We start from the raw sequence: 22,612 nt of genomic DNA, 5'->3' as shown, positions 1-22,612 counted from the left end.
TTCTTGAACTCCAGAAAGTGCCACACTCTGGGTTAGACACTGGAAAGTGGTTAGACACCTCTTTCATAGTAAATACCAGAGGCTCCATTGCAAAACTCTTAAAATGCGTTTGTCAGTGGTAATCTGGCCATCACATTTTTTAAAATGTCTTCAGGTTGGGAAAATGAAATTCATTTGCCGATCTGCTCTGAAGGCCAGGAGCAAGCCAAAAAGACTTAAATGACCACAGATGATACAAGGGCTAAAGTCAGTCAAACCAAAAAGGCATTATGGGGCCGGCCCGGTGGCTCAGGTGGTTGGAGCTCCATGCTCCTAACTCCGAAGGCTGCCAGTTTGATTCCCACATGGGCCAGTGGGCTCTCAACCACAAGGTTGCTGGTTCAACTCCTCGACTCCCGCAAGGGATGGTGGGCAGCGTCCCCTGCAACTAAGATTGAACACAGCACCTTGAGCTGAGCTGCCGCTGAGCTCCTGGATGGCTCAGTTGGTTGGAGTGCATCCTCTCAACCACAAGGTTGCTGGTTCGACTCCCGCAAAGGATGGTGGGCTGTGCCCCCTGCAACTAGCAATGGCAACTGGACCTGGAGCTGAGCTGCGCCCTCCACAACTAAGATTGAAAGGACAACAACTTGACTTGGAAAAAAGTCCTGGAAGTACACACTGTTCCCCAATAAACACACTGAAATTCCTGTTCCCCTTCCCCAATAAAATCTTTTTTTTTTTTTTTTTTTTAAAGGCATTATGGTTCTTGGTTATTGAACAGACAGGTCTAACCTAACCTTAAATAACCACACCATAGATATTCTTTCACTGTTTTAATATTCTGAATTTGCCACTGACATTCAAAGCAGTAACTGAAAGAAGATTATTACAAAATATGAAAAAACAACAAACATCAGTATTTAGGAGAAGGTAAATGTTGTTTCATGTTAGAGTCAGATAATTTGAATAATGTCAATTTGGTGTATGTGCTCCACCGAGATGAATAAAAGCAAGATCATGAATAACAAAATGTTAGTACTTTTATCACTCTGACATGAGTCAGCAAATTAATTATTCCTACCCAACTTCTCTAACTTACTGTTGGTACTGGTAATTTTATTCCCATGGTGTTCCTGAATTTTGAAGCTTTCTTCAAATTAATCATTTGCTTTCTTGCCCCTCTGTCATGGTCTGGCAACCTAATTTTCCTACTTCCCTCTCAGAACAGATCCCCTAGGATATCTAGTCTGTAGACTTGTTTCTTATATCTCATCTGATGACATAAGTTGAGACTGCTGGCCTCTTCGTTAGGATGCTTGGTAATCTAGTTTCATTGCTTCATTTTTATTTTTCTTGCCTCTGTTAAGCATAGTGCAGTGACAGCTAATCATAATACATCACTTTGAGGAGCACCGGGGTGGTATGGAGCTCATATGCCAAATTTTGCCTGGAGTAGAGCTGAACTGCCAATTTATCACATGGCAGTGTACCAGAGTTTTTAATTGAACTTAGACAAACCCTTAATTACAACAGAACCACAGGGCACTGCTCCAGTACAGCAGAACTACAGTAACTTTTCCTCAGATATTGATCCCTCTGATGGAGGCTGGACATCTATAAGAAGTGTTATAAAATAATTTCTAGTTCCTTCCCTTCTGGGATTAACTGAAACAAGTTTGAACTTGACACATGGGTTTGAAAACGCTTGATATAGAAACAGTTCTGAATATTCAGTATTTGTTAAAAAGAGAGGTCAAGGTATGTGTTTTGAGCATGGGAAATGAAAAATAATAGGATTTCCTGGAGGCCAATGGTGAGGTGACACCTGTTCATAAGAGGGGTTGGTGGTAAGGTTATGACTACAAACATGTAACTAGAGCGATAGTCTTGGGCAAAGAAAAGATGCTCCTTTCCAGGAATCATCCCCGAGATGATGATCTGAATGACTATTATGTGACTTAGGCTGATTGGAAGCAGAAAAGCCTGGTCTTGAGCAGAAAATAATTTTACTGCATAGGTCAGATTTAGGGTGGATAAGGAGAAAAACGGGCTAATGGAAAGTTAGCTTAATCTGGGCAAGGAGCAGATAATGGGTTGATTTTTTTCTTTTAATAAATAGAAGACTCTTGCCTGGTGAGTGCCCACCTGTGGAGCTCTGGTAACCCGTATGAGCCAAAACGCTGAATGTTAATCAATACAGTATGTATTTGTACCTTCAATCCTCACCCCTGAGTAAGGTATGTTTGTGTACTGCAACCAACCTGTGGAATAGGCTAGTTGAGTTGATATGGAGGACAGAATATGGAGATGCATGATAAAGAGAAAAGTCATAAGGAGTGGTTCAGAGAGTGAGAGCTGAAGTCACACAGCTAGAATTCAAGGTAACCACTCCTGGCAATGTGACCCTGAGTGAGTTTATTTTCCTTGTCTGTAAAATGGGGATTAAAAGAGTACTTCCTCCTCAGGTGCCGATGTGAAATACAGCACCTGAATTTCATCATGGCTGCATTAAAAAAAGGAAAGGTTAACTCAACTAAAACTCACATGCACATACACACACAGTAGAATTTCAGAAAATACTGGGTCAGAGATAATAAATCTGGATCAACTAGTTACCCTGCAATGGTGGAGAAGAGTGTAACTGTGCTAACAAGATTGTGAAACATAATGAAAGAAGTTCTCTGCAGTGCAGACTGATAGCCCTACACATATTGTCTCCAAAGGTCCACCTGGGAGAATGTCTAGGGCATTTTGAAGAGAATTAAGATGTCTTTTAAAAGAAAACTCCTCATTATTTTCATGATAGTTTTTTAATCTCTAAAAAATGGCTGGAGTTTTAACTGCATCCCAGTTGGAGACTTCCAAAGCTCCAAATCACATGCAAGGTCTTACCAAGAACTCTCAGTGCTCAGACTTTGAAAATGAATAGCCTATGCTGACTAAAAGGCCAAGCATAAATTAACATCAAAAAGGAAAAAAATGCCATGGAAATGATACCAACAAAGTATATGATCAGAAGCCACTGAAGATGAAGAAAATGAAGCCCAACACCGCAGGAATGACTTGGGAGCATGTTGAATGTGATACAAAGTGTGGAGCAAAGAGACAAACATTAAAAATGACTAGAAAGTAAGGATTCTCCCACTGGGAAAAGAAAAAACAAGAGTGTGTGTGTGTGTTTAAATCGTTTCAATAAGACTGTAGGCCTTAGAGAAAGGAACATGAACATTCAAACAAGAATTAGGGGGAGTGGGAGGAGGAAGATGTTAGGAAAACAGATCAAACTGTGAGTGTCAGCAGGTGAGGTGATTCTGCAGAATGAATGATAACATGGCTGAAACAGTCATTATAATTCATTATAAATCAGACAAGTCAACAATATTCTTATCATTTCACTTGAAATTGCACAACTGTCAGTACGATAACCAGAGTGAGATGTGCCCGAAACTTGGAAGAGAGGGATATGAAGTGCCGTAATATGAAAAAAAAAATCCTTTCAAAAGGCAGACTGACAGACCCTATGAAGACAGAAAAAGAAAGAATGTGCTGATCAGAATAGAGTTATTCTCCATCCGACATAAAACAATTCACTCATAGATAGGTGCACAGGGTGAAGAGGCTGGGCCCTTTTAGTGCTATGGTCACAGTGGTAACATCACCTCGTCATCTCTTTTGGGGATGTGGACGCGGCAGGCTGTTTGAGCTGGAAGCCTTTTGAATATTCAGGCACATAACTCATCAGCAGTTGGCTAGCCCATGCAGATTGGCATAAAGGGAAAGAATGCACAGTGTAAATTAGTTTGTGATTTCCAATTGGAGTGAGGCTGTATTTATCTTTTAAATGACTAAACTGCCATTGTGGTCTTATACAACAGTCTCATGAGTTTGGATAATGGGGAATCATCCCAGTGAGATGAACTTTCTTCAGTGTGCTGAACATATATTTTTGAACCTATTACACCTGAAAAATAAGACCCTGAGCCCTGTTAAATTCACCAAAATAAGAGAAACCACCTGGATGTGTGTGTGTATAGGCGGGGTAGCGGGGTCAGGGAGGTGTCCTGTGTGTAGCTAATTGTTCTTCCTTAAGTGATAACCTGTTGCAGCACTGTTAACCCTGAGTGCCTTCCTTCTTTAAATGTGGCAGGTGCAGGGTCGGAATTAAAGCACATCCACGCACATGCACACACATGCACTGCAGTTAGAAGATAACTGGGAAGGAGCCCAGGGGTTAAGAAGAATCTTTTTTTTTTTTTTAATTTCTGAGTTTAAGAAAGTACAGACAGACATTCAGAATTATTTCCTACTGGAAGTTATTGTAACTATAGTCAAAGAGAAATTAATATGCAAACTCTGGATAATGCACATTCATCCAAGTTAATTAGACACCATGAGTTTGAAAACAAGACTTCCTACTAGGCGCACAGGGACACAAATAAATGATACCACACACATACACACAAGGAACTTAAGAACTCCGGAAACATTACAGAAAAAGACAACAATTTTAATATAAATGTCGTACTTAATTTATGAAAAAGCACTTGCTGTAGGCAAAGTCCAGAGAGGTGACAAAGCAATGGCTACATGAAAAACACTTCAAGACTTTGAAGTTTCTGCAAAGCAGGTGGTGACTAGTACTGTTCACAGGTACTGCTATGTCACATTCTGCCTCACAGAGGTAAATGGTGGTGGTCTTGTTTATACTAATTGCAGTTTTCTCTTCCTTTTTGGCATCTGATTACATTTTTACCCTTTTCCTTTGGAAAGTACTTCAGTGTTCCCTTTCTTCACGTCCTCGATTTAGTTTTTCCCTACTGTCAATGTGCAAGTTCTTTCCTGCTCCCTTTCATAAATCTCTCCTAGACCTTTTCAACATCCCCTCAGATGGCTTCTTAAAAAAATTATAATTTATAGATGAAGTACTATGATGCTTGGGAGTAATAGAGGCAGGGGGGAGGGGATAAGAATGAAACAAAAGTATCTATGAGTTGATCATTGTTGGAGATGGAAAATGGGCACATTAGAGTTGATTGTACTATGTTTGAATTTTTCCAACATGAAAAAAAATTATAATGAAACCAATTACTATGTACTTTATGACAATGATTTTCTGCTGAAGGACACAGAAATTGGGCTAAAGTCAGAAGACTTTATTGGCTCATTTGTAATTGAAATCTATTGTAAAATTCCAAATAGCATTTTGAAGTGCCTTACCTAAAGATATGTACAATAAGGCCAGGTCTTTTTCTTAATACTCTCACTTATATTATCATGTCAAAAATAGCAACCATCTAGGTGACCATAGTTATTCTTATTTAGATTAAAGTTTAGCTATAACCTTCTTGGCAATAAAGGTAAAAAGAGAACTAGAGTGAGTAATAAAATTCATAAAAAGAAAATACTGAATAGATTTTTTCCTGACATTAAATTCTAATGCCTAAATGAACTTTTGCATTATACTACAAAGGATGCTATATAACATTATGGACAATGTTTTTAACAGGGCTTCATAGATGAAGTGTTCCTCAGGCAGCCAGTCCTTGAGTCAATTCTTCCTAAGTACCAAGGGCTTTTACGTGGCTCAGCGAGGCAAAGCAACCCTGTTGGGGTTTACAGTAGAGTAGTCCAGATATGTAGCTGTTTGAATAGACTACCAGGTTAGAGTCAGGGATGCATAATATACAGGTGTAAGTGGAAAGTATGTCTGTATTTCTTGAATAGGCTTTTCTTAGCAGAACTATTTGACAGTGGCCCTAATTTAAGTCAATTTAGAATTATACTTTCTGGTGAGAATTCGTATTACGGATTACAGACAGGTTCATATACTTTGGGCATGTAGGTTTGGGGATGACCTTCAAGTTATATGGATATAATTTATATGTATTTGTATAATGTTAAAGTTTTCATGTTAAACCCTGGTAACTAAAATGAAAAGCATCATGGGCTAGCGGTCAGGAGGTATAAGTCGCAGTTATAGTTTTACTAGTTTGTGTAGCTTTGGGCAAGTAACTAACTTTTCTGAGTCTTATTTCTTCACCTGGAAACTATGTTATTCCATTAACTATTTCAATTACTTTGAGGCACTCATGTGAAATGCTTCTTGGATTCCTCTAATCTTTACGAACGTGAATAAATCTCAAGGCGGTAAAATTTATCTCACCAGGATTAGATCTGGATCACTGTTGCTGGTTTCCACTTCAATCAAAGCCTTACATTCCTGCACAAGGTTCTGATTCTGCTTTCTTTTCATTTCCCAGGAAGAGGCCTGTACCAAAGTGTTAACAAAAAATATAGAAGGATTAGTAGTGATCAATGGTATACATTAAACTACCTTCATTCACCCTCTATTAACTCTTGTACAGAAGGGGGCTTCTGTAGGGTATACAGAGGAAATTCAACTTCTGATCTTTTCTCTCAAGAAGTATATGACTTAGATAAGCATATATAAAGGTTAAATAATGACAGCCAACAATAAAAAAAGAATATCATAAGACAAATTAAGTTTGAAATGAGTGGTGTAGGCTATGTGCTCAACAGTGAATCAAAGGGGTTGCAGTATTTTGCAAAGGATCTGCATGAATTACTGCCTATATACTGAATAAATAATGTTTCATATGGACATGGACATTGTTCTTAAAATGTATGTAGATGTTGGTGGGGGGGGTTAAGATATACATTCATTTCAAAATATCTATGAGGGCTTTCTCTTATTATGTAACTCTTAATCAGTGGATACTAGACATGCCTAGTGTTATATGAGATGTCTGCAGTTGTTCTTTTGTGTGTGTGTGTGATATTGAAAGGATAGCCTCATACCTGAAAAGGTGGAAACCATTAGAATGGAAAATATATGATGCAGGAAAGGTCTCCTTTAATTGGAATGGCTATGGCTAGAGGTAGACTCTTAGCTTCTTAAGTGCAAGAACTGTGTCAATCTCTTAGTCCTCAGTAAATGCTTAATATTTTGTTTGTTTGCTGAGTGAAATGAATTAATAAAGGACACTGGGGGAAAATTAAAAGGAATTAAAAGTTGCAGATGTAGGAAACAATAAGAATATTACTTCTATTGGGAGCCCTGTTTTCAGGAAATGGGGGCAAAGTGAGTTGGGATAAAAATAAAAAGTAGAATCTTCTGAGAAATACAAGGGTGTGATAAAAACACTCTCTAGAAAGAACAGTTAAGTACCTGTATTAAGAGAGCTGAAGTGCAGTACATGTAAGCTCACACATTTGTTAATTCCAGAGCCATTTTTGTCAAGCTTTTGGAGTACATCATAAGATTTACTGAGAGCATATCTGTCTTCCTAATTCCATCGACTTAGGCTAACATTAAAATTAATTACACTTTCTGCACCTCCTCTGGTTGTTGTAATGCCTAGTGTTGTGTTTACTGGACAGGATATTAAAAATTTACTGCAACTAATCCTCAAGTAATTGAAAGTCATTTCAATTGAAGTTTAAAACCTGATTAAAGTGATTTTTCAACAGTTTATAAAGAATTACACAGTCTCCTGATCTAGCCACCTCACTTCTATATTTCTGGAAGTATAGAATGTCTTCTAAAGTGAAGTATTCTTACCTTTGTAAGAGTTGACATTTAGCCTGTTTCCCTTTCTTCACACCTCCCACTTGCTAATCAATTCATTCTAATCTTCTACCCTCTTCACTCCAATCAATACAATAAAATTCTTCCTGAGATCATTCTTATTACCTTTAGACCATTAAGTCAATGGACTTTTTTTAGGCCTTTGGCCTCTCAATAGAATTTAGACCCTCTGATCACTTCTTCTTGAACTGCTTTTTACCATTGCTTTTTACCTCCACTCTTGGCTTTAATGATAAAACAAATTCTTGGTTTCTTCTCTTACTGCTCTTGCTATTCCTTCACAATCACCTGTGCACACATCATCTGACAGCCAGCCAAAAGATGCTAACATCCTCAATTTTCTATCTAGTCTTTCTTTTCTTCTCACTCTTACTCCTTTCTTGGTGTGTCCCCCTGGAAGTCTTGAACTGTGTAAGCTCAATTTCTGCTCCTCCTCACAGGCTCAGCCACCTTCCAAGATTCCTTACTTCAATGAATAGAATCACCATGCAACCAGGTGCAAGAGCCAGAAATTCTGTTGTCATTCTTGCCATTTCCCTCTGTTCAGCATCTATATCCAATATACCACCATGATGGGTCAGTGTTCCCCCTGACCACAGGATTCCAACACAGAAGGAACAAATGTATCCATTTCTCTCCACTCCTGCACCATCACCTTAGTCCACACTACCATTATTTCTCCATATCACCACTGTCATAGCCTAACTGCTCTGCATGCATTCACTCTGCTCTCTACTAACCTTTCTTCCACACTCAGCCAAAGCCATCTTTTCTAATGGACAATTTAATCATGCCACTTTTCTACTTGAAACCCTTCAATGGTTTCCCATTGCTTTTAGGATAAACGTAAAACTCCTTACCAAAGCCTATATATAGGACTTGTAAGGTCAGGTCACCCTCTACTCACCTCACACCACAGCACCTTTCTATCTCTTTGCCCCATCATAGCTTAGCTGTCTTCCTAAGGAACTTTGTATTTACCATGTTCCCTCTTTAGCAAGTGTTTTCATTGCTTGGAAATGCTCTTCCTCTCCTTTTACGAATTTAATTGGAATTTAATCCTAAAAGTTTAGTCACCACTTTTTTGGGGGGAAGATTTCCCTGTCTTCCCAGACAGAATCAAATCCCCTGTTATAAATACTCATGCTGTCATAAAAAATGCCACAGTAGCAGTTTACATGCATCTGCATAATTACTGGATTGTCTGTCTGCCTGTAAATTTGATGGGGCAGGGATTATATGTGGTTTTCCTCACAGTTAAATATATATATATTACACTAAGTGAATCTCTATATTTAAAATAAAAAATGTCCCACTCTAACACTTGGGCACACTTTAACTTTTCAATCACTTGTGTGATTTTGCAGCATGCAACCTATCCATATAATATGCCAACAAAATCCCAAATCTCTCACACACCAACACACACACACACACACACACACACACACACACATCACTGTAAAGTGATAAAACTACTTTTTAACAAAGTGTTACAAACATGCAGTGTTTGGAACATAGCAAGAATGGAATAAATATCTGCTAAATATATGAACTTGTGTGGGTATGATATATAATTCAAAGTAAAATTTTAATGATTGTACACAGATTAAGTTTGGCTTCTATAGTAAAAAAAAAAAAAAAAAGAAAGAAAGATTTTGGGCCCAAACTTCAAAAGTATAGGGAACTGGACTTTAAGTATTTATAGAGAATGAGCTACCCAAAAACAGAATAAGAAAAGGCTGCCTTAGGAGGTAATAAGTCTCCATCACTAAAGATTTTCAAGAAAACTCTATATACCATTTGCCAAAGATATTACAAAGGAATGTGTGAGATATTTTTGTAATGTAACTATTGTTCAGAATTCCTTTTGAAAGAACCATGCCTAAAATATCTTGTCTCCCACAATGCTTACTACAGTATCTTAACACAGGGCAGAAGTTCAGCAGATATTTGCTGAATGAATTAATATATTGCTTTCAGAGCCGATGGTGATTCCTTTTAATATTTTTTATGGTGGCCCATATCCACCCTTGAAGGGTGAATTTAATTTCTGGAAACAGGAGAAAGGCATTAGAAGTCAAATTTGACGAACAAGGCAGGTAAACGAGGCAATGAATTTTGGCTCATTAAAGATTTAAAATGGTAGTGAGATAATGTCTATAATCATATAGCACTGAATCTGTCACAGGGTAAATGCCCATTCAGTTGTAGGTATTATTATTATCAACTGAGTCTGACGGCAAACTCTCAAAAAGGAATTAATCAACGATAACATTGTCAGGATGAAAGTATAGTGATTCTTTTAAAAGAAACAAACTCATTTGGATATGTGGGCATTCTGGGGTGGTGCATTTGTGAAAATCATTCTTAACATTTAGTGGTAGTATTGAAATGATATCCTATTTTTCCAAACCTTGACTATAGGGGTAATTACCTACCATAGAAGTTGACTAAGCATTTTTTTTTATAAAGCAATGAATGCAAAATCCTCAAGATTACAGGTTTATCCTACAGGAATGAATATGTCTCTCTTAAATACAGATTTAAAATCCTTTTCCATCCAGGTGTTCTTTGGGGGCCCTTCAGTTGGTTGAGCTCTCTACACATTGTGGTGATGTGCTGATATTAGCAGTCTGACTTTACTTCCAAAAGAGAGAATACAGAAGAAAAAATAGAAATTGGGACATTGTCCAGGAAACTCAGAATACAATGTGTATGCTATTATTAGAGCGCTTTAAAAATGTGAAAATGAAGCAAAACCTTTACCAAATGCTATTTCCGGAGTACATGGATTTACTATACATTTGGTGAATAAGAAAAAAAAATACCACCTGGTATCTCTCAGCAAGGTTGACATTTTCTGGCAGGGCTGCTGAATGTCTCTGCTGTTGTTTCACTTTCCTTTGTGTAGACTTCTTCAGAATTCTAGTCTCTGAAACGTACTCTACATCAGAGTCTGTCCCTTCTGTGTTTCTTTTACAGCCTCTGTGGCTGACCGAAATCTCAAAGGATGCAAGAGACTCACACTTCAAGTCATTACCCGAAGGCCTGATTTTCTGAGTTTTTGTATTTTCCTTAAAAAACAAAGAACATGTTTTTATTGTCTTGGTAGCCAGCTTATTTATAATTAATCACCACGTCCCTCAAAACCTTATGGCATTAGGTGAAATTTATTACTAACAAAAACCTTAAAAAGCAGAAGCTTAGAAACAGACTTTAGCAAATGGATACCACTATAATGGCCCATTCAGAATCTGATTCAGCAGAGCTGGGCTTAGTCACAAATATAACTTCGAGAATGCAGAAGACCCCAAATTGAGATCAGTGTGCTTCCTGACTTCCTCCCAACAGAGATTTCACTTGCCTTTGGCTCCATGGGGCATATATATCAGTAATGTATTTATCTTAAGGTTGGCTGGGGTTTATCAATCCCATCATCTGCCTGTTAAGAAATGTGAGTAACTAAAATTGTAGAGTTTTCCATATTTTTTGTGTGATTGGTGTAACGGAAAAGTTTTATCTGAAGATTCAAAAATATTCCCTCTACACTTTAACTTTTAGATACTAACGACATTTGAGGAATATAATGTAATATGACCTTTAGCAAACACAATAAACAATGTAGGATTAAACATACAACATATTTCTAGGCAAGTATCTATCCACAGACAGACTCAATCAATTGACACACACACACACACACACACACACACACACACACACATATATCATACATACACATAGAAAATTTGGAAATAAATACATTAAAATATTTAAAATGGTCATCATCTGCAGGAAGTAAGACAACAGGACAAATTTTCTTACTTATATTGTATTTTCTGAGTTTTCCCTAATAAATATGTATCGCTCAAGTGAGAGAAAAAAATGAAGGCAGTTTAAAAAAATTCACTCAGAAGTGCCTCACTTCTGAACCTCGTAAGCCATGATGCCATTTGGTCCAGGACAAGTCTTAGCCTTCATATGAGAAACATGACACAAATGATTGAATTCTACTTTAATTACTCACGTTTGATGCTGAAGTTTGGCAGGTGGTAGTGAACTCAGGGATCCTACTTGTTGGTATAAATTGTGACTTTTATGGAAAAAGACATGAGACAAATGTGAGTAAAATAACTTTCAACTGGCATATTACAATAATTCGGTATTCTTCATTTCTTAAAGAAGTTTCAAGATTGCATACCCTCTCTGATAATTACGTAGGGGGTCCCTTTCAGCTTAGGTGTGCTATAACAACGTTCTGATTAGTGGTGACTGGACAATACCAGAGAACCCAATGGTTTGTTGAAACGCTACAGAATAAATGTCTTAGGAGCAACTTAGGAGCAACTTTGGTACAGGGTGCCACTGTACCAAAACATCTCCACAGTCCTGGTCTTCCCACTCTGGGGACCCTCTGTTCTCCACTTTCAGGTCCTAGCATCTGAATGAATCCTGATCTCCAGAAATAGCTCTGTCTCATTCAGAGCTCTAGGCCTGAGCTTCAAGAGACTTGTGAGGGTAGATTGGCCTTAACTGTGTCCCTACTAACTGGATGTGGCCTTATCCCCAATATCTAGCCTTCCTTGAAAAAGAAGCGCATTTTAAGCTAAACTTTGATGTTTGGATTGTTACTCTAAAATGATAAGACATCCTTAATGAAATACACAGAGAGAAGAGAAAGAGTAATGCAGGCTCGGCACCCCATCGCAGGGTCACTCCCCTTGGAATGATACCCTGGTTGCTCCCTGGGTCTGCTTGTACCTCCTTTTTGGTGCACCCATTATCTTTTACTATGCCATTGTGGTATCCAGCTCAGTCCAGATTCTCTAGGACAGAAAATTTACTTTGTTCTTATAAGTACCCCACCCCAAAACTGGAGTCCTGACTCTGATTAAGGGTTGGATCTGTTCTCTGCTGAAATTTTTCCAATGTGGATGACCTGCATAGATTTTGAAATGGTGGTTTTCCTCTGTCCTGAGATCCAAAATCCCTTTGGTGCATTTTATGAACTGCACGTACCTTCAAGGCGACCCTTCCTAAACTAAAGCCGTTATGTTGTCTCTGCACCTGCACTCACCCCCAACCAGTATTTCCCAGTGCTTCCTACTCCCTCTTTTCACTAGTGACATTCATTACCAAACACCTAGACGTCCAAGCTAGGTTATCTTTGGCTCTTCATCACACTCAAGCCCCTCCACCTAATCCGTGATCAAGCCGTGTGGATCTCTCTATTTAAATCTCTTTTAAATTCAAAGTTTTGCACTAGCCTAGAGTCGCCACGCTTTTTAAAGGCCTCTCTTGATTATAAAGGTCATCTCTTTATTATTTGCTATAACCCCCTTGTTTTCTTGCTTCTAGTTCAGAGACTGCTGTAGACCTGTTACCACCACTTTCTACACAATATTATTCCCTTTATTGAAATAAGGAAGGGGCGGAGGAAGGGTAGTGGGAGGTGGAATTCTCAAAATCAAAGACATGTGATTACAATCACCTTTAAAAAAAAAAACTGCTGAGGCCATGTTCTTACACTCTAAAATTCTAATTTAATTGTTTTGGTGGTGCCTTTCACCAGTATTTTTTAAAGCTCTCCAAGGGATTCTAATATGCAGTCAGGATTAACAACCACTAGCCTAGAAGATAAAGCCTCATTTCTGCAGCACGAAGCACATGGACTGGCACATAGCAGATATTCAATTCAAGCTTGTTAAAGGGAACCAAACAGCATCTAGCATGATATACAAGCAGTTTTCAGAGTATTGCACCTAAACTTTCTGAATTCCTTTTCTGAGCTATTTTCTATCCCTCTGACACACCCTGTTGCTCTCATAGACTCAATGCCCAATCCCTGTTCCTAAGGTTCACTTTCCTGTTCCCATGCTTTTGTGTAACCCATTTCCTTTGCCTGGAATGATTTTGTCAATCTTCTCCAATTGTCGAATTTCACTCATCCATCAAGTATCAATTCAAGTTTTATCTACTCTGAATGCATCCCCCAAGTCTCCAAGGGAGAATTAATTGCTTTATCTTCTACTCATATGCTCCTGTGACATTATTTCTTTTTAGATGTTTATATAGATAATATATTCACATGGAATAACATATATTTTTAAGTGTATTTTTAAAAGTCTCCTTACTACTCCATTCTCCATCTGTCTAGTTCACATTCAACTAACAAGTAACCACTGTTGCTACTTTTTTGTTTATCTTTCCAGAGATTTATTTATACACTGTATACAAGCATATGTAAATAAATTTCCCCCACTTTTTTGAGGTGGGGGAAATGGTGGTATATTATATACATAGTCTGCATCTTCTTTTTCACTTAAGGATATATCTTAGAGATTTTTTCTCTGTTAGTACTTAAAAAGATTGTTCATTCTCTTTTCCAGCTGCATTGTATTCAAATGTATTGTTGTACAATGTTTTATTTAACCAGATCTCTTGATAGCCATTTAGGTCTTCACAATATTTTACTATACAAAATATTTTACAATATCTTGTAAAATAGGTAACTTTGTAAACAGGTAATTTCATGTTTGTGTGAGTACATCTACATAATCAATTTCTAAAAGTGAAATTTCTGAATCAAAAGGTATACGCATTTGTAATTTTGATAGACACTGTGAAACTGTCTCCACCAGGCTTTCTGGTGGCCAAGCATATATAGTCATTCTTATGAATATTTTAAAAGCATTTGACAAGGGCATTCTCTATTTTGAAAGTACAGATTATTTATATATATTATATACATTACTATTATTGATTACTTAGGTATTCCTAGGCTGAAAGCAAACTAAAGTTTCCTATTATTAGCATGATTGTCTCTTTTTCCATGCATCATGTGTAAGTTTTGCTTTATGTAACTCACCAATGCATTAGCTGATGTGAGAGATTCGTAATTTATATATCTTCATTGTGAACTAAGGACTTTAACCTAACTAAATGTCCTTCCTTGCACTGTATGTTTTTCTCCTTGAAGTTCAACTTGTCAGTTATTAGGCTGGACTTGTATTTTATTTTTGTACATTTGTCTGAATTCAACCTTTCTGAATTACCAGTTTAGATGTGTGTCTTGTACATAGTACAGGCTTGATCTTTGCTTTGTGATACAACCTGAAGTTCCTTATCCTTTATTAAGGTAAGTTTAGGCCATTTATATTTACTGATACCATATATGTGTTTGGTATTAGTTGTCATACGATTTTATTTTGTTTTTCTAATTTATCTTAAGTTTTTAATGATACGGTACTTTGTTTTGTGCGGGTACCTCTGATAATTATTTGAGGGCTTTTTTTTCCTAGTGACTACCATTATAATAACTTTATATAATACTCTTATTCTTAGTTCTTTCTATCTTTAATATACACACATATATATATATAATGTATATATATAATGTATATATATAATGTGTGTGTATATATATATATATATGTATGTATGTTTCCTACTCTGAATGGTGACAAAATTTATTTTCTCTTCTCTCTTTTCTTCTATCGCTGATATTATACTTGTCAGTGTTTATATTAGTACCAAAAAGTATGCTTAAATTGCTTAAATGATATCTCTTGATATCTTATTACAGGCGAAGCTAACAAATTACCTTTCAGCTTTCATTCTTGACCTTTTATTAGTTGAATTATTTCTACACTGTCAGGGCATTTACATTCAGTTTGATATCTAATGTCATGTTTTAGTCTCATTCCTATAGTTAAACACAGTCGATGCTTATTTCCAGTTCTTTGCTATAGAATTTTCAGATATTTCTTGGCTGGTTCAAATTTGATCTTTAGTTGCTTCCTCAAAAAGGGATCATAAGAATAATATTTCCTGAGTTTTTTTCCTATTTTCAAAACTATTTGTAGGCTTTTTATTCGAAAAATAGTATGAACATAAAATTATTGGTTTACACTTTCTTTCTTTGAAGATCTTATAGTTCTTACTTCACTATCACCTGGAGCTCAGTTTTTTGTAGAGAATTTGAAGCTAATCTGAATATTTTTCTCCCTATAAGCAATTTGATCTAGATGCCTACTTGCCAAAGGATTCTATCTTTCTCTTTTCAGTTGAATGGCTTTATTAGAAGAATATGTCTTATTGTTGACTATTCTGGGACAGTTTTCCTTACCATGCATTGCACTGTTTCAAATATGGAGCTTCAAGTTTTATGTTTTTCTTGAAAACTTGCAATTTTTTTATTTGTATCTTTAAAAAATGTGTTCTTCCCTTTATGCAAATATTGAATCTCCTTTTCCTACTCCTATTATCAAAGTCTAAAATACTTACTATCTAGCCCTATGATCAATTTCAAGATAATTTTTGTATATAGTCTAAGGTGTGAGTCAAGGTTCAAAGGGGGCATAAGGCATCCAAGTGTTTGGGTATCACTTACTGAAAAGATTATTCTTTTTCCCATTGAATGTATTGATGTCTTTGTTGAAAAACGACCATATATATGTGATCTATTTCCGGACTCTCTATTCTGTTCTATTGCTCTATTTGTCTCTTTTCAAACCAATACCACACTGTCTTGATTACTGAAGGTGTATAAAAGGTCTTGAGTTAGGTAGTTCAGTCTTCCAGCTTTGCTCCCTTTCCAATTTATCTTGACTATTCTAAATCCTTTGCATTCCATATGAATCTTAGAATAATTTTTTAAAATTCTAGCAAAAGCTTGCTTGAATTTTGATCAAACTTAGGTTAAGCCTATAGACCAATTAGGGAGAAATGACATCTTACAATGTTAAGTCTTCAAAGTCATGAATATAGGTTATCTTTCCATTTATTTCATTATATTTTTTAAGAAATGTTTTGTAGTTTTCAGTGTACAAGTCTTGCCCATTTTTTGTCAAATTCATTCTTAAGTATTTCACATATTTTAATTTTTTTGAAATGGCATTGTTTTTTAATTTAAATTTCCAACTGTTTGATGCTAGCAGATAGAAATAGCTTGTTTTTATATACTGCTTTTATATACTTGCTCATCTCACTAGTTCTAATAACTGTTTCATAGATTCCATCTGATTTTCTACACAGACTATCATATCTGAGAAGGAAAAACTTACTTCTTTCTTTGCAACTCGAATGCCTTTTATTTATTTTTCTGTCTTTCTTGCTGCATCTAGAACCTCTTGTACAATACTGAATTGGAATGGTGAGAGCAAACCTCCTCGTTTAATTCCCCATCTTAGATGAAGAGATTTTAGTCTTTTAGTAATAAGTAGGATTTTAGCTCTACTTTTTGTAGATTCCCTTTATCACATTAAAGGAGTTTTCTTCTGTTCCTGATTTGCTAGAGTTTTGGTTTTTATTTTGTTTTGTTTTTTAATCAGAAATGGATGTAGTTGCCTGTTTTGTTTTTCAGTTGCTTCTTTTTTTGTCATTTATAGCTTACTGTATTTTTCCTCTTTTTTCTTATGGTATCTTATATGGTATATATTTTTAGTGGTGTCTTATTCATATTCTGAACTGTTTTTCTTTTTCAGTATGATATCGTGTTTAGCTGCTATACTAGCAAATTTCTTAAATTTATCAATATAAGAGTTAGGTTTTCCAGGACTAGCTCTTTGCCAGAGGAAAGGTTGGTGGGAGATTCTAGGCAAATTTCTTTCCTTTTCTTTCTTTCCACAAGTAAAACCTCATCTAAAACACACACACACACACACACACACACACACACACACACACACTTCTTCTGCAAATACGATATTTTTGAGTGCTTTAATGTGCATTCCACACCTTCTACTTCTGTGAAACAAAGCAGACCCCATAAGGTTCCTGTTGCCTCTTGGCTTCTGCAGACAACAGATACAGCTCTTCCATCTCCAGATGTACCCTTCTTCAATAAGTGCATTTGTATTGATTCTTTAAATGTGCTATTGTTGTGCTCTTTCTTCCATATCTCTCCCTTTCCTCTTGTTGAGTTCCTGCATTATCTTCACTGCTTTGAGCAGCTTTGAGCCATATTTTAATATGTATCTCATAGTCTGACTGAAATTTGAGTTAAGCTTTTCATTATCTGTTTTCCTTGTTGTTGTTAGAAGACTTCCATGCTAAGCTATATAGCCATATTTACACCAGAATTTCTTATAACGCTTTACCTACTTTTATCATGGCATGTATCACACTGTTTTAGTTATCACTAACACGATGTGTTAACAAGTGTGTCTCTCTCAATAGATTGTGAACTTCCAAACTCATTTTTTATCTACAATATCTAGCACAATGTTTAGCACTTTATAGGTATGCAATACAATGCTGATGACTGACAGGATAAACAGATGCTCCCAAAACCTAGTGCTCATCTCTTTCACAGTTGAAACACTGCCACAAGTCTATTCAGTATCCATGGTGTGACTATTGCTGCATGACTTCTCAGATATTACCACATCTCTGAGATGCTTTATATTAAATGTCAGTGTATACTGTCTTCCAATGGCTACATCACCTTGGCAGGAGTCATGTTGCCAATATAGCAAACTGGATTGAGCCCAGCTTAGCGACAATATATAATACAGTTAAACTATTTGGTTTTGCATCATTTTTGGTGCTAGCTTAAAGATAATTACTTTTTGCTACATAGTTTCACTGTAATTAGTTTTGATCTGAACCACTAAAAATCACATCACTAGAGTTATGAGTAAATAAAAATTTTTATATTCCACAGATTTTCCTCTCATATTAACTTCAGAGTTGTTTCTACAGAAGAACTTCAGACATTATAGAAAAGCATAGCAAAAATGTCTCAACTCCATTTTAAGCAGAAAAACATCAAAAATGATGGTCAAATAAGACACATTAAGGCAATATAGCAAACAATACCTAACACTGAAATGACCTCCAAAAATAATGTTTCCAGGGAAAGGCAAAATTCACTCGTAACTGGAAGAACACAGTAATAGATAAGGAAAGAAGCATTCAAAGATAACTGCACTGAAAACCTTTCTCCCCTTTAGTCCGATATCCAGAAAGTTTAACTACAGTCACTGAATGATTTCACCATATTTACAGTAAACGTACACTATATCCTTAAGACTATTGGGGTCCTATTCTCCTACCACTCTGAAGCCTGTTCATCTTTTTCCTTAATTTATCATATATTTTCCTGCACCTTGTAACTCCAGGGATTGTTCAAGTTAAGTCAACACCATTCTTTCTATATCTTAAAAATTATCTGAAATTCTTTTACTTCCCTATAACTCATAGTTTTAATTCTCAGCATTATTAACAGTGCTTTCCATAGCCATTGAAACTTCTATTCCCTCAGTTCCTCTCTTTTCTCTCAATTCATCATATCCCCTCTTGGCTTCCCTTCCATTCCCAATTCTGCATGAGAAAAAAAATAGTTCATCACTTCAGCTATGCGTTGCCACACCCATCCTAATAATCCCCAGCCTCAGATCAATCAGATCATGGATCATTTTCCCTCTTTGCTTAGAAATTTCAGTCTGCTAAAATTTGCATAACTGTTGAATCCACACCATAAAATATGCATGGTTCTCATCCTCTTATGAACATTGTCTTACTTGTCCCTAGTTACCTTCTGTCCCCCTCCTCACAAAGGTTGCCCCAAATCTTCATTATGCCCTGTAAACAAAGCCTGCCTACTTCCTTGTCAGCAGATGATCCTGACTCTTCTTTAAAGACAAAATTAGGTTATTAGGTATGTGTGAACACCTCTAATTTCTCTCCCAAAATCTCAGAGGGAAGAAATATATCCACCCTCTTACCCTAACTTAAACTCTCCACCTGAGCCCTAGTAATCCTTCCTTCCTGTCTTTGCTACAGTCTCTCTATACCAATCAGGCCTCATCTCTGATGTGAACTTTTCCCATTTTCACTGGTTCCTTTCTCTCAGTCCAGAAACATTGCCAAATCTCTCCCAACCACAAATCTACCTCAACCATAACTACCCTTCCAGTTTCAACCCTATTTTCTCTGTCCATTCAGTAAAAATTTCCTAAATAGCTTATTATGCATAGCTCCCATTTCTTTACTTTTCATTGACTCCTCAACCCACCTGGCTTACTTTCTAAAACTTATCCTTTACCAGAGTGTGTGTGTGTGGGGGGGGGGATGGTAGATAAGGTAAAAGGGATCAAATATATGGTGATGGAAGGATAAGTGACTCTGGGTAGTGAACACACAATGTGATATATAGAATATAGATGATGTATTACAGAATTGTACACCTGAAACCAATGTAACTTTACTAACAATTGTCACCTCAATAAACTTTAATTTAAAAAAAAAAACACCTTATCTTGCTGATCTGAGAAATAGCCTTTAAGTTGTAAAAACCAATGCATCAAGACAATGAGAAAACAAGTCACAAACTGGGAGAAAATATTTGCAGAAGAAACATCTGATAAAAGACTGTTATCCAAAATGTACAAAACTCAACAATAAAAGACATAGATTAAAAATGGAACAAAATATATATGTATCCTTATGTTCATTGCAGCATTATTCACAATGGCCAAGATGTGGAAACAACCCAACTGTCCTTCAACAGATGATTGGATACAGAAGATTTGGTACATATGTACAATGGAATACTACTCAGTCCTAAAAGAAAAGGTGAAATACTGCCATTTCCAACAACATAAATGGATCTTGAGAGTATTATGCTAAGTGAAAATAAGTCAGACAGAAAAGGACAAGAATCATGTGATTTCACTCATATGTAGCATATGAACAAAAAGCAACAAATGAAAAAAAAAACGAACAACAAAAAACTAAATTCATAGATACAGACAATAGAATAATGGCTATTAGAAGGGAAAGGAGGTTGGGGGAGGATGAAGAGGGTAAAGGGGGTCAAATACAGGTAACAGAAGGAGACTAACTTTGAGTGGTGTGCACACAATAGAGTACACAATTGTATACCTGAAATTTATATAATGTTATTAACAAACATTACCCCAATAAATTTAATAATTTTTTAAATAGGTCAATGACCTTAACAAACACCTCACCAAAGAAGACACAGATGGCAATTAAGCATATTAAAACACGCTCCACATCATATATCATCAGAGAAATATAAATTAAAATAATAATAAGATACTACTGCACATCTATTAGAACAGCCAAAATCCAGAACACTGACAACACCCAATGCTGGCGAGGATGTGGAGCAACAGGTAGTCTCATTCATCACTGGTAGGAATGCAAATGATATAGCCACTTTGGAAAACAGTTTGGCAGTTTCTTACAATGCTAAAAATACTCTTATCATATGATCCATCAAAGTGCTCCATGATATTTACCCAAAGGAGGTGAAAATGTATGTCCACACAAAAACCTGCACATGGATGTTTACAGCAGCTTTATTCATAATTGCCCTAACTTGAAAGTAACCAAGTCCTTCAGTCAGTGAATGGATAAATAAATTGTGGTACATCCGGACAATGGAATATTATTCAACGACAGAAAGAAATGAACTATCAAGCCATGGAAAGGCATGTAGGAACCAGAAATGCATATTACTAAGTGAAAGAAGTCAATCTGAAAAGTCTATGCATTGTATGACTCCAACTATACAACATTCCGAAAAAGGCAAAACTATGCAGCCGGTTAAAAGGTCACTGGGTGGCAGGGGTTGACAGAGGAGAGAAGAACAGAGCACAGAGGAAGGATTTTTAGAACAGTGAAAATATGCTATATGATACTATAATGATTGATACATGTCATTACAAGTTTATCTAAACCCATAGAACATACAACACCAATGGTGAACCATAAGTAAACTACGAGCTTTGAGGATTATGATGTGTCAATGTAGGTTCATCAGTTATAACAAATGTATCACTCTGATGAGGGATGTTGACAATGGGGAAGGCTATGCATGTGTTGGGGCAGGGAGCATATGGGGAATTTCTGTCTCTTCCTCTTAATTTTGCTGTGAACCTAAAACTACTCTAAAAAATAATGTCTTAAACAAACAAACAAAAACAATGGACTTAGTACAATGCCTAGATCATAACAGATACAGAATTAAAGGGAAAGTATCAAAGCAAAACATTAAAAAAGTAAGATTAGGAGAAAATTTTCTAAAGCATTAAGACAAATAGGATACTTCAGTTTTATCTATTGTAACATTTGTGGAAACAGGCATACACATATAATTAGTGAACTAAAATAAATTGGCACATGTTATGTGTACTAAATGAAGTTGACTTTAATGAAAAATGTTACAAGTTCTTCTAAAAGTTTTCCCAGCTAAATTAATTTGAGACACATATTTCCACGAACAGACACCTTTCTACTAATAGGTAGATAAAGATTTTCAGCATTGGTTATGGAATTGGCCTATAATTTTTAAATGTATTTTAAAAAATCACATATATGCTTTTCTATTTGAGGAATACATTTTTACGCCTTTGATTGCACTTTTTGTAAAACAGAAATCTACATAACACAGCCAATCTGCTTCAAATTCTGTCTCAGTTACTTAATGAGTATTTGCTTACTAATAACAGTATCTGTTTTATCATCACCATTATCTTTATAGATCTGTTGTCAGATGGCATAGTATGCAAGTGGCAGATAATCCACAAAGCAAATGAAGCTTAAGCCTCAGGACCCCTCCCTTACACAGGTTCCTTCCATGGTCCTGTCCCTAACCTCACATTTATAATTTTGCATTTTCTTTTTTGAAAGGGGTCCCTTCAAAACTATATAAGCTTCAGGCTCCAAAACAAAAGAAAACAAAACAAAAACTAGATACATCCTTGTTCAGAGCATTTTAAATAAATCTTAGTTGTTTACAAATGCCAGGAATTATTACTGGTGGTCTTGGCTAGAAGACCTTCTTGAAGAGTCTCTGAATAGAGGAAGGCTGATTCTAGACTGTTGTACAGCAAAGGTCATGGACAAACATCAGTTAGTTCTCTAGGACTGGATCAGAACCCCTAGGTATGTTAAGAGAGCCCCTCCAGCACCACCCTCTGCTCAAAGGCTGAACCTGGTCAGGCAAGACTGACTGAAGGAACAGGAGGGCTAAGGAACATGCTG

General features: G+C 36.4%; 1 protein-coding gene across 1 annotated transcript in view; it reads right to left on the bottom strand.

Annotated features, from left to right (window-relative positions):
* Window positions 1-22,612, bottom strand: part of MORC1 (MORC family CW-type zinc finger 1) — a 114,674-nt gene that overhangs the window by 31,705 nt on the left and 60,357 nt on the right. The window contains exons 11-13 of the mRNA XM_074338653.2: window positions 11,622-11,687; window positions 10,426-10,668; window positions 6,146-6,250 (exon numbers count right to left, since the gene is read on the bottom strand). Of these exons, the coding sequence (XP_074194754.2) occupies window positions 6,146-6,250; window positions 10,426-10,668; window positions 11,622-11,687 (414 nt within the window). The remainder of the gene's footprint in view (window positions 1-6,145; window positions 6,251-10,425; window positions 10,669-11,621; window positions 11,688-22,612) is intronic.

Source organism: Rhinolophus sinicus, chromosome 17 (assembly GCF_057876585.1).
Source record: "Rhinolophus sinicus isolate RSI-liver-muscle chromosome 17, RSI-T2T, whole genome shotgun sequence".
In the NCBI taxonomy this organism is placed as follows: Eukaryota; Metazoa; Chordata; class Mammalia; order Chiroptera; family Rhinolophidae; genus Rhinolophus; species Rhinolophus sinicus.
Note: the sequence above shows the minus strand (reverse complement) of the source record. Positions and strands in the feature narration are given on the sequence as shown.